Below are 14092 nucleotides of genomic sequence, written 5' to 3'. Positions count from 1 at the left end.
TATAATAAAGGTCGTCCCAAGCGTTTGTGTGTGCATTCTGGTGTGTAGTATACGAAAGAGGGGGGCTGCTCACCGACTGAGGCCCGGCTTGCCGTCGCCAGCCAGCACGGCCACGGCGGCGGCGCACTCCAGGAAGTATGACGTGAGCGGCTGCGTGTTGCTAAGCGCCTGCAGAGCCGCGTTCATGTAGCACGTGTTGCCCATGTTCTGGAGACCCACCAGCCCTGCGCACACACACACACAGTAAACACATGTTGATTCACTGGATAATATCGCTTACCACTATACCACACACACACACACACACACACATACAGTAAACACATGTTCCTTCACTGGATAATATCCCTTACCACTGTACCACACACACACACACACACATACAGTAAACACATGCTCCTTCACTGGATAATATCCCTTACCACTGTACCACACACACACACACACACACACACACACACACACACACACACACAGTAAACACATGCTCCTTCACTGGATAATATCCCTTACCACTGTACCACACACACACACACAGTAAACACATGCTCCTTCACTGGATAATATCCCTTACCACTGTACCACACACACACACACACACACACACATACAGTAAACACATGCTCCTTCACTGGATAATATCCCTTACCACTGTACCACACACACACACACACATACAGTAAACACATGCTGCTTCACTGGATAATACCATACCAGGCCATACCCTATAGCTCGTTTATTGAATAGCTACTATATACACATATTTACAGCTAGTATAGGCTATTTGACTGTTTTTTTAAATCCGTTTTATATTATTTAGTAGAAGTTAAGGAGCCCAGTAAAAGTTGTGTTTTTTATTTCTAGTACATATTTGCCGAAAAATATCATATTAAAAATTTCATATTTAAATAGCGCACTAAAACGCTACTTGGACAATATGGCGCTGAAATGGGGTCGGTGACGTCACTTTCCTGTATTTTAATCTGTGGTACATATAGTAGAAAAGCCAAGTTCACAAGAAAGTTACTTTATCGTAAGCCCGACCAATCAGGAGCGTTTTGTGTCACATGACAAACTTTTGAAAAAATGAATTTTTATTTATTGATTTTTGAATAAATTAAGTATTATTTTCAACTTTCGTTAGTAAATAACCATTTTAAACTCATAATATACACTGATTACAATAATTCACAATTAATTTTTTGCATTGTCAAATAGCCTATTGCATTATGAAATACTCCACGGGGTCACAATAAAGATTACCGCGGGTGACAATGCATGTAGCAGAAAGGTCAGATTGGGCCACAATAATTATGTTAAATATACATAACTAAACTTACGCGCGTAAAAGTATCTGGTAACATACTTAATATATATTATAGTTAATATATGGACTCGATGGAATTATGTTTCAGTGAATGCAAAGCATAAATCTCAACCGAAGATATCATATTCAAACCTGGCTTTTCACATATAAATATATTTTAAACACAACTTAAAACATCTTGAAAAAACAACCGGAAAATAAGTAGGTAAGCAATCTTTACTTGGTGTTGGTGGTGGTAAGTCTTTGCAAATACCATCAACTCATCAGATAGTCTTCCAAGCAGCGGTACTTCGTATTGTTGTTCAGGTGTGAAGGATAATTAAGAAAGTAAAGTGGTCTATTTATATTCAATATATGTGTATAATATAATTGATAAAAAAATTAAAAAGTCCCGCTGACTTTCGCCGGATCTTCTCAGGTCAGGGTATTTTCTTTCAGAACCGGTTATAGTGGGACAAATGATATTATATTTCCTCTTCTCCAATAGGCTATTTGACAATGCGAAAAATAAATTGTGAATTATTGTAATCAGTGTATATTATGAGTTTAAAAATGGTTACTTACTAACGAAAGTTGAAAATAATACTTAATTTATTCAAAAATCCATAAATAAAAATGCATTTTTTCAAACGTTTTGTGTCACGTACACAAAACGCTCCTGATTGGCCGGGCTTATGATGAAGTCACTTTCTTGTAAACCTTGCTTTTCTTCTGTATGTTCCACAGATTTAAATACAGGAAAGTGACATCACCGACCTCATTGCAGCACCATATTGTCGAAGTAGCGTTTTTGCGCGCTATTTAAAAATGAAATTTTTAATATGAAATTTTTCGGCAAATATGTACTAGAAATAAAAATATCAACTTTTTCTGGGTTCCTTAACTTCTACTTAATAATATAAAATGGATTTTAAAAACCAGTCAAATAGCCTATTGATTACAATAAGCAACATTAATCATTACAACAAATATCAGTGATCAAAGAAAAGTGTATTAAATATTAAAAAAAAATTTAAGTATGAGACAACATCACATACATTACTCTTAACCCAATGTAAGTAGCTAAAGTACTTGTGTTATGGAAAATCAGAAGTAACGACGGCACCACAAACATCCAGACCAAAAACAACATAGAAAACTAATGATAATCTATATCGACTCGGGCGGGAATCGAACCCGGGCCCTCGGAGTGGTGTAACCTTGAAAACCGGTGTACACACCACTGGACCACGGAGGTCGTCAAAATATTAAATGAGTTCCCAGTATGGGACCGTAGTGGTACCTTTCGGCCGCTGTTCTTCGTCGTACTCCATATCGTCCGGGTCGAGATCCTCGTCCGAGTTGACACTGATCCCGACCAAGCCGGGCCGTGTGGTCACCGACATGTCCTCCACTGTCGTTGAATCTGGACTCACCTGAAAATATATTATTTACTTATTTAATATTGACGTCAGAAGATGTAGATTTCTATGTTTTAATGGTTGAAAATATACATACAATGAAAATATAAGAAACTTAAAAGACCCACACTTATCTGTCTGTATTCATATTATATTTAGAAATGCATGTAATATAATTCACAGAAGACAAATATGATATTTTTATTTTATTCTTCTAACCCAAAGGTTGTCTGGAAGAAATGGCTTATAAGCCATAAGACCACCTTTTGCTTGGCCAATTTTGTTTGAAAGAAAATATATTTTTTTGTCTTTATGTATATTTGGTGCAATAAAGAGTTAAATAAATATTTTGTATATTAGTTTTGGAATGGTATAGGCAATTATATGTAGTTACTTGGCATATACCATTAAAAAATAAAACCGTTACATTTTTTCAAACTCTGAATTTTAAAAACGGGTAAGTTAACTAAGACAAACCTATGCCCAGGTTTATCTGTGGATATTCAATAAAGAATCTTACTTTATCTAACAAGGAAATCTTCAAATTAGCAACAGAAGGTAGTCAGACAGATAAAATAGTAAAGCCAATTAAAAGTTTTCACTGATGACAGTGATAAGATATTCATATCTAAAATAGATAAAATATGTAACATCGATACAGGATAAATGAAAGTAAATAATTTACAGAACATATGTTAATATATGTTTTATATGTCATTAATAATTAAGTTAAGAGAAGTTATGTGGAAGGCTGCTATCATGGTATGGGCATGTAATGCGGAGGAATGAGGAACATATTGTGAGGAAGGCCTTGAGCATGGATGTGGATGGATATAGAGGTAGAGGACCACCAAGAAAACGATGGATGGACTGTGTGAAAGAGGATATGGTTAGATAGAATGTTACTTGTGAGATGACGTCTGACAGAGAAGTATGGAAGGAGAAGACATGCTGCAACAACAACAACAGCCTGTAAATTCCCACTGCTGGGCTAAAGGCCTCCTCTCCCTTTAAGGAGAAGGTTTGGAACATATTCCACCACGCTGTTCCAATGCGGGTTGGTGGAATACACATGTGGCAGAATTTCTATGAAATTTGTCACATGCAGGTTTCCTCACGATGTTTTCCTTCACCGCTGAGCACGAGATGAATTATAAAGACAAATTAAGCACATGAATCAGCGGTACTTGCCTGGGTTTGAACCCACAATCATCGGTTAAGATGCACGCGTTCTAACCACTGGGCCATCTCTGCTCCTAAAGACATGCTGCGCCGACCCCAAATAAAATTGGGAAAAGGGCAGGAGGATGATGGATGTCATTAATAAATAACTCAGAATTCATTGAAGCGTTACTTACTTTTGCCTGCGCAAGCGCGGCTCTGATGTGTACCTCTTTTTCGCACAAGTAGCACCATATTCGTTCTGTCGATATGTTCATATGAACACAATGGGATGAGAAGTTCTGTAATTAAATATTAAGCTTATATTAAATACTAGTAGTATATTTTATTATTTTTTTTTAAATGACAAAAAAAATTGTATTTTCATAAATAACTAATCATTTTTATTAAATTAAAATCGTCATAACCCATGAGCAGCTCTTTGTATTTTTTATTATACTATCTCTCTAAAGGGATTTATTATTTTAGCGTACCTTAGAATTAATGTATGTTATAGTTATTCTATCATTAGTGCAAATGCATTCGAATCGAGTCGAAGCGTTTACTATTATCGCTACAAACATATTCTTATGTGAAACTAGCCTGGAGCCATAGATAATAGAGCCTAGCATAAAGGCAAGCCTGGCACCGAGAGACATTAAATATTAGTGAAAGACAATTGAATCATTTTTGAAAATACATTTCGATACATCTCTAAACAGTGTTTATTGATTTCTATTCAGTCTATTCAAGAGTTTCATTGTAATTTCTCACATACTCTGTAATTAAAACGATGGAAAAAAAAGTAACCACTGAGTTTCTTGCCCGTTCCTCTCGGAAGAAACACTTTTTGAATTGGTAGCATTACATTACACAGTGTAACATGAAAGCCCGAAAGTGCTTTTATAAGACCAGTTATACAATTTTTTTTTTTTTTAATTCCAAATACAAATTTAAACATGCATTAGTTTCCGCATTGTTGGTAGCCTTTTATTATTACTAAATCAGTTCCCTAAACAGTGTTTATTGATTACTATTCAGTATATTCAAGAGTTTCATTGTACTTTCTCACATACTCTGTAATTAAAACGATGGAAAAAAAAGTAACCACTGAGTTTCTTGCCCGTTCCTCTCGGATGAAACACTTTTCGAATTGGTAGCATTACATTACACAGTGTAACATGAAGACTCGAAAGTGCTTTTATAAGACCAGTTATACAAGTTTATTTTTTTTTTAATTCCAAATACAAATTTAAACATGCATTATTTTCCGCATTGTTGGTAGCCTTGTATTATTATTAAATCAGTTCCAGATAATGATGAGACCTTCGTATATATTCTGACAATTGAATGCAATCGATAAGCGCATTTAATGAACGATTAGATTAAACAGCACGTGTTTAATTAAGCTATTCGAATGTAATCTAATTAATAAATAAAATATAAATAATACTTCCTACTTTGAACGCCTTATTAACAGATGATTGATTTAAATTTCCTGTTATTAAAATAATCTATATATTATAAATAAAATTCCCGTCGCAAGTTTCTGTGAACGTATTTAATATTTGCTTTAATATCCGAAATAATATATCCAAAATATCAATTTATTTTCACAGCTAGAAAGACTGATTCTAGAAGATTTAGGTATACAATGATTACATAGTATAAAACAAAGTCGCTTACCGCTGTCTGTCCCTATGTATGTTTAGATCTTTAAAATTACGCAACGGATTTTGAAGCGGTTGTTTTTTATAGATATATTGATTCAAGAGCAAGGTTTATATTTATAATACATGCACAATATTGTAGAGAATAACTGAAATACGGTGAACATTGTAAGACATTCTGCAGGATTAGCATTGCAACCGTGCGATGTTGGGGTGGGTCGATAAAGATAATTTGATAATTGAATCAGAAATATAGTTTCTTCTGAGTATCAAATGGAAAGTTATGTAATAAATAAAACAATAACGAAATGCCAGTGTCTTGAGATTTATCACGCTTTCAGTAAGAGTTCCTTTCAAGTTTTGAAACGAAAATATGCAATACAATAATTAACATCAAAATCAAAATCTGATAGGATGCTGTCGTAACGTTTCGGAACAGATTTGGACAAGTTGAGACATTCGCGATGATTTGCCAATTCATTTACGTCGAAATTCTTACTAAGAAATTTCCTTTCCACTTTTAATTGGTTTTAATTCTACATTAAATTGTATACATGTCTTTACACAAAGCATTGGTTGGTTTAAAAACTTTTTGTTCAGTTCAGTTCTGCCTCTTAAATGAAAGGAAAGAAGTAGGTAAAAAATCTTAAAATCCTTCTGGGATTTTAAAATGAAGGGTCAAAGTTTTTTCCTTATGGCAAAACTACCTACCGATGCACTAAAATTGCTGATGGTGGTTTTGTGTCTACGTATCAAATAGTATATCCTGATGGATTGAGCGTAACCAGTAAAGTAAGAACCATAAAATTTGGTGTGACCCTATGAACGGAAAATGAATTAGCTGGTCAGGTTACTGGTTGAACGACGCCATTTGGAAAAGTGGCTAGGCTTTTAATTAAAAGTTTAATTTATACAGTAGGATGAGACTTATAATGCCATATATAAATAACATATCCATTATTATGGCGATCGATTTGATGGTATACAAGTTTACGTGAAAAGGCGCCATCTATCGGCGAGTTTTAACTAATTGATTAACTGGTCAGTGCTAAAACCGTCTTCAGAATAAATTCATATCATCGTCATTGTGGAAGTCTTATTCATCTTAAATATGTCTAGATCTATTTACTAATAATTTCGCATGTCCACGTTAAATTAATATCAGCTTGCATTAGTATGAGTGTTGCTCGTGCTTAAGACGTCATAGTGTGCGTGAGATGAGTTACGAGTAATAGCAGCAAAAAAAAAACATATTTTTAATAAGTTTTTTTTATACTTATTAAATACGAGACAAACACGACTAACAAAGCCGCCATTCATCATTCAATTGATAGTTTATTTCTTTTCTAAATATAGAATATAAGTGTCCTTTGAGGATTACAGTATTCGCTTTGTGCATAATCATTTGATAAAGTTTAACAAAGGCATTTATGTTCTTGTAACTCGGTTATGCCCTTTGAACTCTAAACTATATTGCACTTTATTTACGTGTTCATTTTATTTTTAGTTACTTTGGTACCCTGACTCATTACCACGTCACACTACCTAAACGATCTTCGTGAAATTTCGCATATCGCCACGGGTAGAGACAAAGGCAGCCTAAGCAAACCTAACCCTGCTTAGACGCCCCCACCCCGCGCACAGAAACTAGTCGTTAATAAAACAAGATAATAAAAACAATACATTTGAATGATTATATCTGATATTTAAAAAAAGAAACAATGAAAATTATTTATTTTTAAATGATAATTATCTCGTTAATCCTTTATTTATTATACCTTACAGTTTATTACATTTATATCAAAATATGATTTAGATCAAAGTTGATGAGCTTAGTTTCATATGATTATTGAAACAATGAATGTAAGATATCTACAAACAGGCTTGGCACTGGTTCCTCTTATAAAAGGAAATTGACCTTAATCCAGCTATCACTCTGGAGTCTTGGCATCGATTTGTATCTCAATTATTTAAAAAAAAAAAAACTATTTAAGAAGAGATATTTTTTAATTGGCAACACACATGTCCGTCATTTAACACAAGTGAATATAAACTCTTATTGGTTATCTGTGGTTGGTATGTTGATTCGTATTTTAGGGGTTACTCAACAGGTGTTAGACGTAAAAAGCAGCCTTCGTCCTTGGAGTTCAAATTTCATCAAAATCCTTTCGGTATTTAGGCCGTGAAATACTAACGGACAGATACTGCTACTTTTTCAATTATAATATGAATATTTGAAATATTTTTACCTTTTGGTGCAAGGTGCTGTGATCATTTTTGACTTCAGAGCATCCGATGTGATGGCAATCAGGTTGCAGGCAAATCCAGAGGTTCGGGCCGGGACATCCACAGTCGAAACATGTTAAATTCTGAAACAAATTTGTATATATGTATTTATAATTACACATAATATAGAACTTGACGAAATAAGAAATGAAAATTCATATATGTATGTCACCGTAAGATTACAAAATTCGATAGTTTACTCTGTTTAATCTGACGAGTCAGATTGTAAACTGTCGAAATATTGTGAACCGTGGAATATGGTTGCAATTTAACGTATTATTTTTCGATATAGTGTAATCTGTCGAAGTAAAACTGTTAGATTACAATCTGTCCCGCGTCAAATTGTCAATTGTCGAAAGCTTATTGTAAGAGCGACCAATCATATGTCACCGTTATGTTAATTTCGGATACATACAATCTGATACAATCTGACGAGACAGATTACAATATATGAGTTTCGTATATTTTATTTCAACCATAACAGGAAGCCAAATATACAAAATTTGACAGCAATTTGATGCGATTTCATTGGTCGAAAGCTTGATTAATCTATGATATTCACTATGGATTTAAAATGGCGATTTGAACGTCAAAGAAACAGAATTTATCAATTTAACTTCGGGAGCGTCGGAATTTTGGAAGTAAAATTAAATTGGAAATACATGGTTGAGTGCAATAGTGTTCTATTATAAATAAAGATTTTAGAAGAAAGAAGAAGTTACTAGCAAATTATCATTTTTCCTGCTTTCATTGAAATAGGTTATATGGTCTAGTTAGAATTTCGGGTGAAACTGGTTTTGAATTTTATATTTAATAATTAATTATTTCTATTTAATTTTTAAGAGTTACTATGTTTTTTTTATAATTTCTGTCTTCTTTTTTATGGTGAATATTATCGAAGTAGAGTAGCGAGAATGCCAATTTTAACTAAATAAAAATATCCAGCTTACGATCCACATAACTGTCTGACAAGCTTAATAGATTAAAAGGATTATTCTGATTAGATTTATTATATAACATAGACAAATACAGAGATGTTCGTCGGTGTTGAGATTCTTTTTTTTCTTTTAATATCGACATTTCTGTGACCCCAACCTTAGGGTTTTTCAATCAGATGGCAAATAATTTGGCGAATAAGAATATCAAATCGGCAGAAAGTGGTAACAAATAAACAGTCTGAATTCGTCCAAAAAAAAAATCAAATGTCGGGAAGAATTTTAGGCAGTAACGCTTAAGGATCTTTTGTTATTGTTTATAATGCAAAATTAATTTGCAGGACTTGTCCAATTTAGTTTCAATTTTAGTTGTAGGATGACTTTAAAGTATACTATCCCGTAATGCTAGATTAGTTTGGAAACATTTCTGAGTATGGTTGTGTCCCAATTTGAAGGTTAGTGAGCCAGTGTTCTTAGAGGCATAAGAGGTATAACATCTTTGTTCCCAAGGTTGGTCGGGCATTGTCGATGTAAGGAATGATTAATACTTCTTACAGCGCCATTTATTATGGGCGGTGGTGGCCAAATACCATCAGGTGGCCCATATGTTCGTCCACCAACATATGTACCAAAAGAATATTGATAAAAAAATAATAATACATGATAAGATCAATTTTTAAACTATAAAACAAATTATTTCCCAAGAAAACGAAAATCCTTCAATACTGGGTGTATTTTATGCTTTATGGACTTAAAATAACAGTCTATTGTTAGTCATAGACACAGGTTTCAGTTAAATTTGAAGAATTATGGAAAAAGAGGTTTAAATGGATAGTTTTTAAGTGGATGAGGATGATATTAGCACAAAAGAGGATGAAAAGATATCAGTATTGAGTTTTGGGAGACCTTTCAAGATAAATCTGGGCAGAAGAGAGATAACTTTGTGTATATCTGATATTAATCATTTACGGAGTTAAATAATATAAGGATAAGATGAATGTCTTTTGCAGGTACTGTTCCACTAATTACATTTTTCATGCTGTGTCTGCATATAGTATAATTAAATGAACTGTCTTCGTTATTAATCATCTTCATATCACCTTTGTCACTGTATTCAGTTTTGCGAGCAATAAAATATTTAAAGGAGGGAATTAAATATGAAATTACTGAAATGGTACTTAATATACACAATACTGATTCTTCTTATTAAGATCTTACCTATATCTAGTAGGTAGATTTAGAATTTAGAAGTTAGTTTAGTATGTAACATCACATATTTTTGAGTACTTTATTTATTTTTTTATTGTAAGATAAAAAGTTATAAATAATATTTACAACAAAGTAACTAATAGTGTCAACAACATACATGAAACATAAATTTGTCAGATATTATAAAAGTCTGGGTCAATAACAATTGCCAACATAAACAAAATTTTACTATTACAATATTGACTCCACAGTTGGTTATATTTTAAAGCTGCCTTAAGTGTAAGGGCATATTTTTATTTGAAAATCATAACTGCCCTACGGCAAAGTTTTTAATAAGTATAGTCTATTCCGATCGAGGAAGGAATAAAGATAAACTAAGATTTAGCAAGCAATTTCCTAAAACTTAGTGGAATTATGCACTTTAAACAGTTATTGATTAATAGGTATTTATTTATAAAACAAGACTATTCCACTTAATGATTTATACCACTTTAATTTTACCACCCACTTCCAATAACAGCTTAGACAACTTTTGTTTGGGTTTTGTCCCGTGGTGGTTGAATAAACTATAAAGTAGCAATATGAGTCCGGCTTGTATGACTAATTCTTGGAAGCCAACGACTGGGTACTTTGAGTACTGTTTGATATTTATATTTAATTTTGATTTATGATGATGAAATATTGAATGAATATGATATCATAAGCTGTCCTATTCTGTCAATAAAACATTTAATTTTTACCTACAATATTGAATAATATATTCTACGATAAAAACATTGTTTCTAAAGTCATGTAGGGCAATTTAAAAAACATACATATAACTAACTATGAATAATATAGTTACTCATATTGAACTCTGTACTATATTTGCATGTATTTTATTCAACACTTTACATAATGTTAGTTATATAAACTGCATAAGTGTGTAAAGTTTTTATTTACTTTGTCATTATTTACAAGGAAATCTCTATGAAAGAACATTGACGGAAAAATCTTAAATAATAGGTAAACAACAACAAAGTACCAGGAACTCATAAAGTATTGGTGGTACGAACAGTAACGTCTTTGCCAATTGAATTTAGTTTACATAGCAGCCAGTACATTGCACAATAAGAACACAAGTAAAGAATGCTAATTACCAATTACACTGATATTACGTTTGAGGTTAGGTGTAATAAAAATTATACGGGCATACCTCCTTAGACTGCCACAGGTCCTTTTCGAGGAAGTCAACAAGCTTGTTTAGATGTTCACACGTCACGCCTTTGTCCATTGCGAAAATTTTAACTTTGTAGCGTGAAAATACGTTAATATCAATAAGAAATTATTGAATCACAGTAGTCCCGCAAATAAACATTTTCTAAATTGTGAGGATTGCTTCAGTTGTTGCAAAAATAGAGGTAATAGATAAGAAAATAAGATTAAGAGAGCACATTTCGGATAAAGGCTGATAATTTAATTTAATTTACAGGAATTTCTAACACAAAACGTTCCGTGACGAGCGAAAAGTCAGATCAGAATTCAATAGACTAAAAATATGCGTTTAACGTATGTTTTTAATTTTTTTTGTCAGTAATCTTTAATAAATGTCATTTGTTATCAATCAAACTTTTTGAAATATGAATAGCTTATATTTAAGTCACAATTTATAAGTAATTGTATCTTGTTTAAGTTTTTTGTTTGTTTAAAATCTTTTAATTTGATGAAATTGTGTTACGTTATTAATTAAGAAAGCAGTTCAATTATAAATAGTTACTTTTTATATAAATTATTTTTAACGGTCTATGTTATAATTTACACAAGTTGATGTAATATTATTTTGCCTTAAAATTAAGTAAGAACTTAAATTTATCGCTTTTTTATAGTACCTACAAAAAATATTTTGTCTTGAGATGGTTTCGTAAAATTAAAGTAAAATTATACAGAAGTAAATTTGGCTATTATATTTTAATGTTAGTAATACGGAAAATCTTACTGTTACGATCAGTTTGTACATCTTTGTATTTCGGTCCACAGATTAATCGAAATCTGTAGTTTCTTAAAATTACAATTTGACTAATGACAATTGACATTGACAGAATTAGTTTGCTGTTAAACCAAAATGTAAATAAATATTGATCTGTTCGTATCAAAACATTTTGAAGGAAGATATTTAAAATATTACCAATATGACTTCAGCTTCATCAAGCAGTGCTCGATCTTTATTTGCTGAGTCTAAGCAGCGTTTAGCAGAGAGAGTTCAAGTTAATATGAATAATATAGCCTCTTTGGCTCGGCAGATACAGAGAGGGTCAAAATCAAACGAGGCAAGTATATCATTTTTTTTTAATTATATGACTCATGCTTATTGTTGAACTGTTGTGTCGGCTATTTGGACTTCATACTTATTTATGAGAATGTTAACAATAAGCTATAATAAAGTAATTCTAGGCAAAACTAGTTAAAGAAGGAAACACAGTTTTTTAATCAGTAACACAACTTTTTTTCAGCTCCTGTCTAAAGCTGCACGAGACTTTGCCGCCACTGAACACTTGATGGAAGGAAGTGAGGAAAATCTTAAAAAAATGCAACTAATTTCTGTCCACATGGGCTACCAATACGAGAATATACATAAGTCCGCTCAAATGTTAACTGAAATTAATGAACAGATTGCTATGATGCACAGATGATAAAATACAATATTGTTATGCTGTTTGTTAATTTCATATCAATTTTAAAAGAAATAAATATTTATTGTCAACACACTTAATTCATTTAACTCAGGCTGTTATTCATTTGGGAAAAGGTTCCATGTGTAATTTAGATCAACCATGTCAGCAAAAAACAAAAACAATACTGAAAAATGTATATTTATTTGTGAACACAATACAAAACAGTAATTGTTCATGTTATGTTATGCACCTAACTAATAGAATAGGTGTTTTATTTTTGTAATTTGTAATTAGTGTGCTGTAAAAATCTTAAATTTAATTATATTGTATTAGTATGAAAACATGTGCTTTGAACATAATTTATCTTTTTATTATACATGTTAATCATTATGCATTATTTTGAATTAATAATGACAAGAATAAAACTTGTTTTAGTAAAATGAAAAAAAAAAAACATATGCTGAAAAATGTGTAATAAATTATCACCTATTAATTTTAATACTCGCTAGTCTACAAATTATGAGTTTCTGTATAACTATAATTTTTATTTTTAGAATCCTCTCTGGACAAAAATTAAATACACGTTATATATATATAGTATTTTTTAGGTGACAGAGGGGTTGAAGCTAGATTTGTTCATGAATTAGATTAAATAAAACCATATAGATAGAAAATAACCAAGAAAGTTTCTGTTTGTATCTCTGCTTTCTCCTAAAGTACTCAATATATTTTGATAAAGTTTTCACAAATAGAAAGAGTGATAAACTGAAAAGTATTAAATTTAATTTCTAAATATTTTGTACAAAATAGCTGAGCTATAATAGTGTTGTATCTTAAAAACTGTATGTATGTTTATATGTCTAATGATGGTTGAATCTCAGAAGATACCTCAAAACAATGTTCTAGAAAATTGCAGTTCTTGACAAGACCTGCAGAAAAGTAGCAAAGTAGTAGTTTTTAACTACAAATTAGAAAAATACTATAGATTATTTGCAAACGTATTTTCTTTTATTCATTATAAAACTTAATTTAGATAAAATGTTACCCAAGTCAATTTTACAATAGAGCTAGTCTGAAATTCTGTAGCTGACTAGCGGATTAACCCAATCAATTCCTCGAAACATAAACCACAACCACAAAGTGATAAATGCAGCAGAAGATGCAGAGTAATCTGGTCTCTGTCCAAAGGGTCAAACAGGATGGAAATAGCTTGATTAAATAGTAAAAGCTAACATTGGGAAGCTCCCGATCAAAGATCTGAGCAGTAGTTCGTTAGGCTGAATTTGCGTCTTGTGTAGTATTAGGCGATAGACCGTCCTGATGTCTTGCCTTGAGTAAGCTTTCGAGATGCCAGTTTGGCTTACCGCGGGTCTGAATAAGTATTCTGATACTAGCAGGGGAATGTTGTCCAATCGTATTCATATGATACAAATGATGCCTTTGTCTCAACTAA

General features: G+C 32.1%; 2 protein-coding genes across 2 annotated transcripts in view; one reads left to right on the top strand and one right to left on the bottom strand.

Moving 5' to 3' along the window:
* LOC124540101 (ubiquitin carboxyl-terminal hydrolase 33) overlaps positions 1-11526 on the bottom strand; it is a 31374-nt gene extending 19848 nt beyond the window's left edge. The window contains exons 1-5 of the mRNA XM_047117533.1: positions 11184-11526; positions 7808-7927; positions 4086-4190; positions 2610-2742; positions 74-224 (exon numbers count right to left, since the gene is read on the bottom strand). Coding sequence (XP_046973489.1) covers positions 74-224; positions 2610-2742; positions 4086-4190; positions 7808-7927; positions 11184-11261 — 587 coding nt within the window. The 5' untranslated portion in view covers positions 11262-11526. The remainder of the gene's footprint in view (positions 1-73; positions 225-2609; positions 2743-4085; positions 4191-7807; positions 7928-11183) is intronic.
* Positions 11527-12036: 510 nt separating this feature from the next.
* On the top strand, positions 12037-12732 carry LOC124540062. Its single transcript, XM_047117469.1, has 2 exons — positions 12037-12294; positions 12478-12732. Exons 1-2 carry the CDS (start codon positions 12157-12159, stop codon positions 12655-12657), a joined length of 318 nt encoding a protein of 105 aa, XP_046973425.1. The 5' UTR covers positions 12037-12156; the 3' UTR covers positions 12658-12732.
* The last annotated feature ends 1360 nt before the right edge of the window (positions 12733-14092 follow it).

This window comes from Vanessa cardui, chromosome 24 (assembly GCF_905220365.1).
Source record: "Vanessa cardui chromosome 24, ilVanCard2.1, whole genome shotgun sequence".
Classification (NCBI taxonomy): domain Eukaryota; kingdom Metazoa; phylum Arthropoda; class Insecta; order Lepidoptera; family Nymphalidae; genus Vanessa; species Vanessa cardui.
The sequence above is the reverse complement of the archived record's forward strand: the minus strand, read 5'-3'. Positions and strand labels throughout refer to the sequence as shown.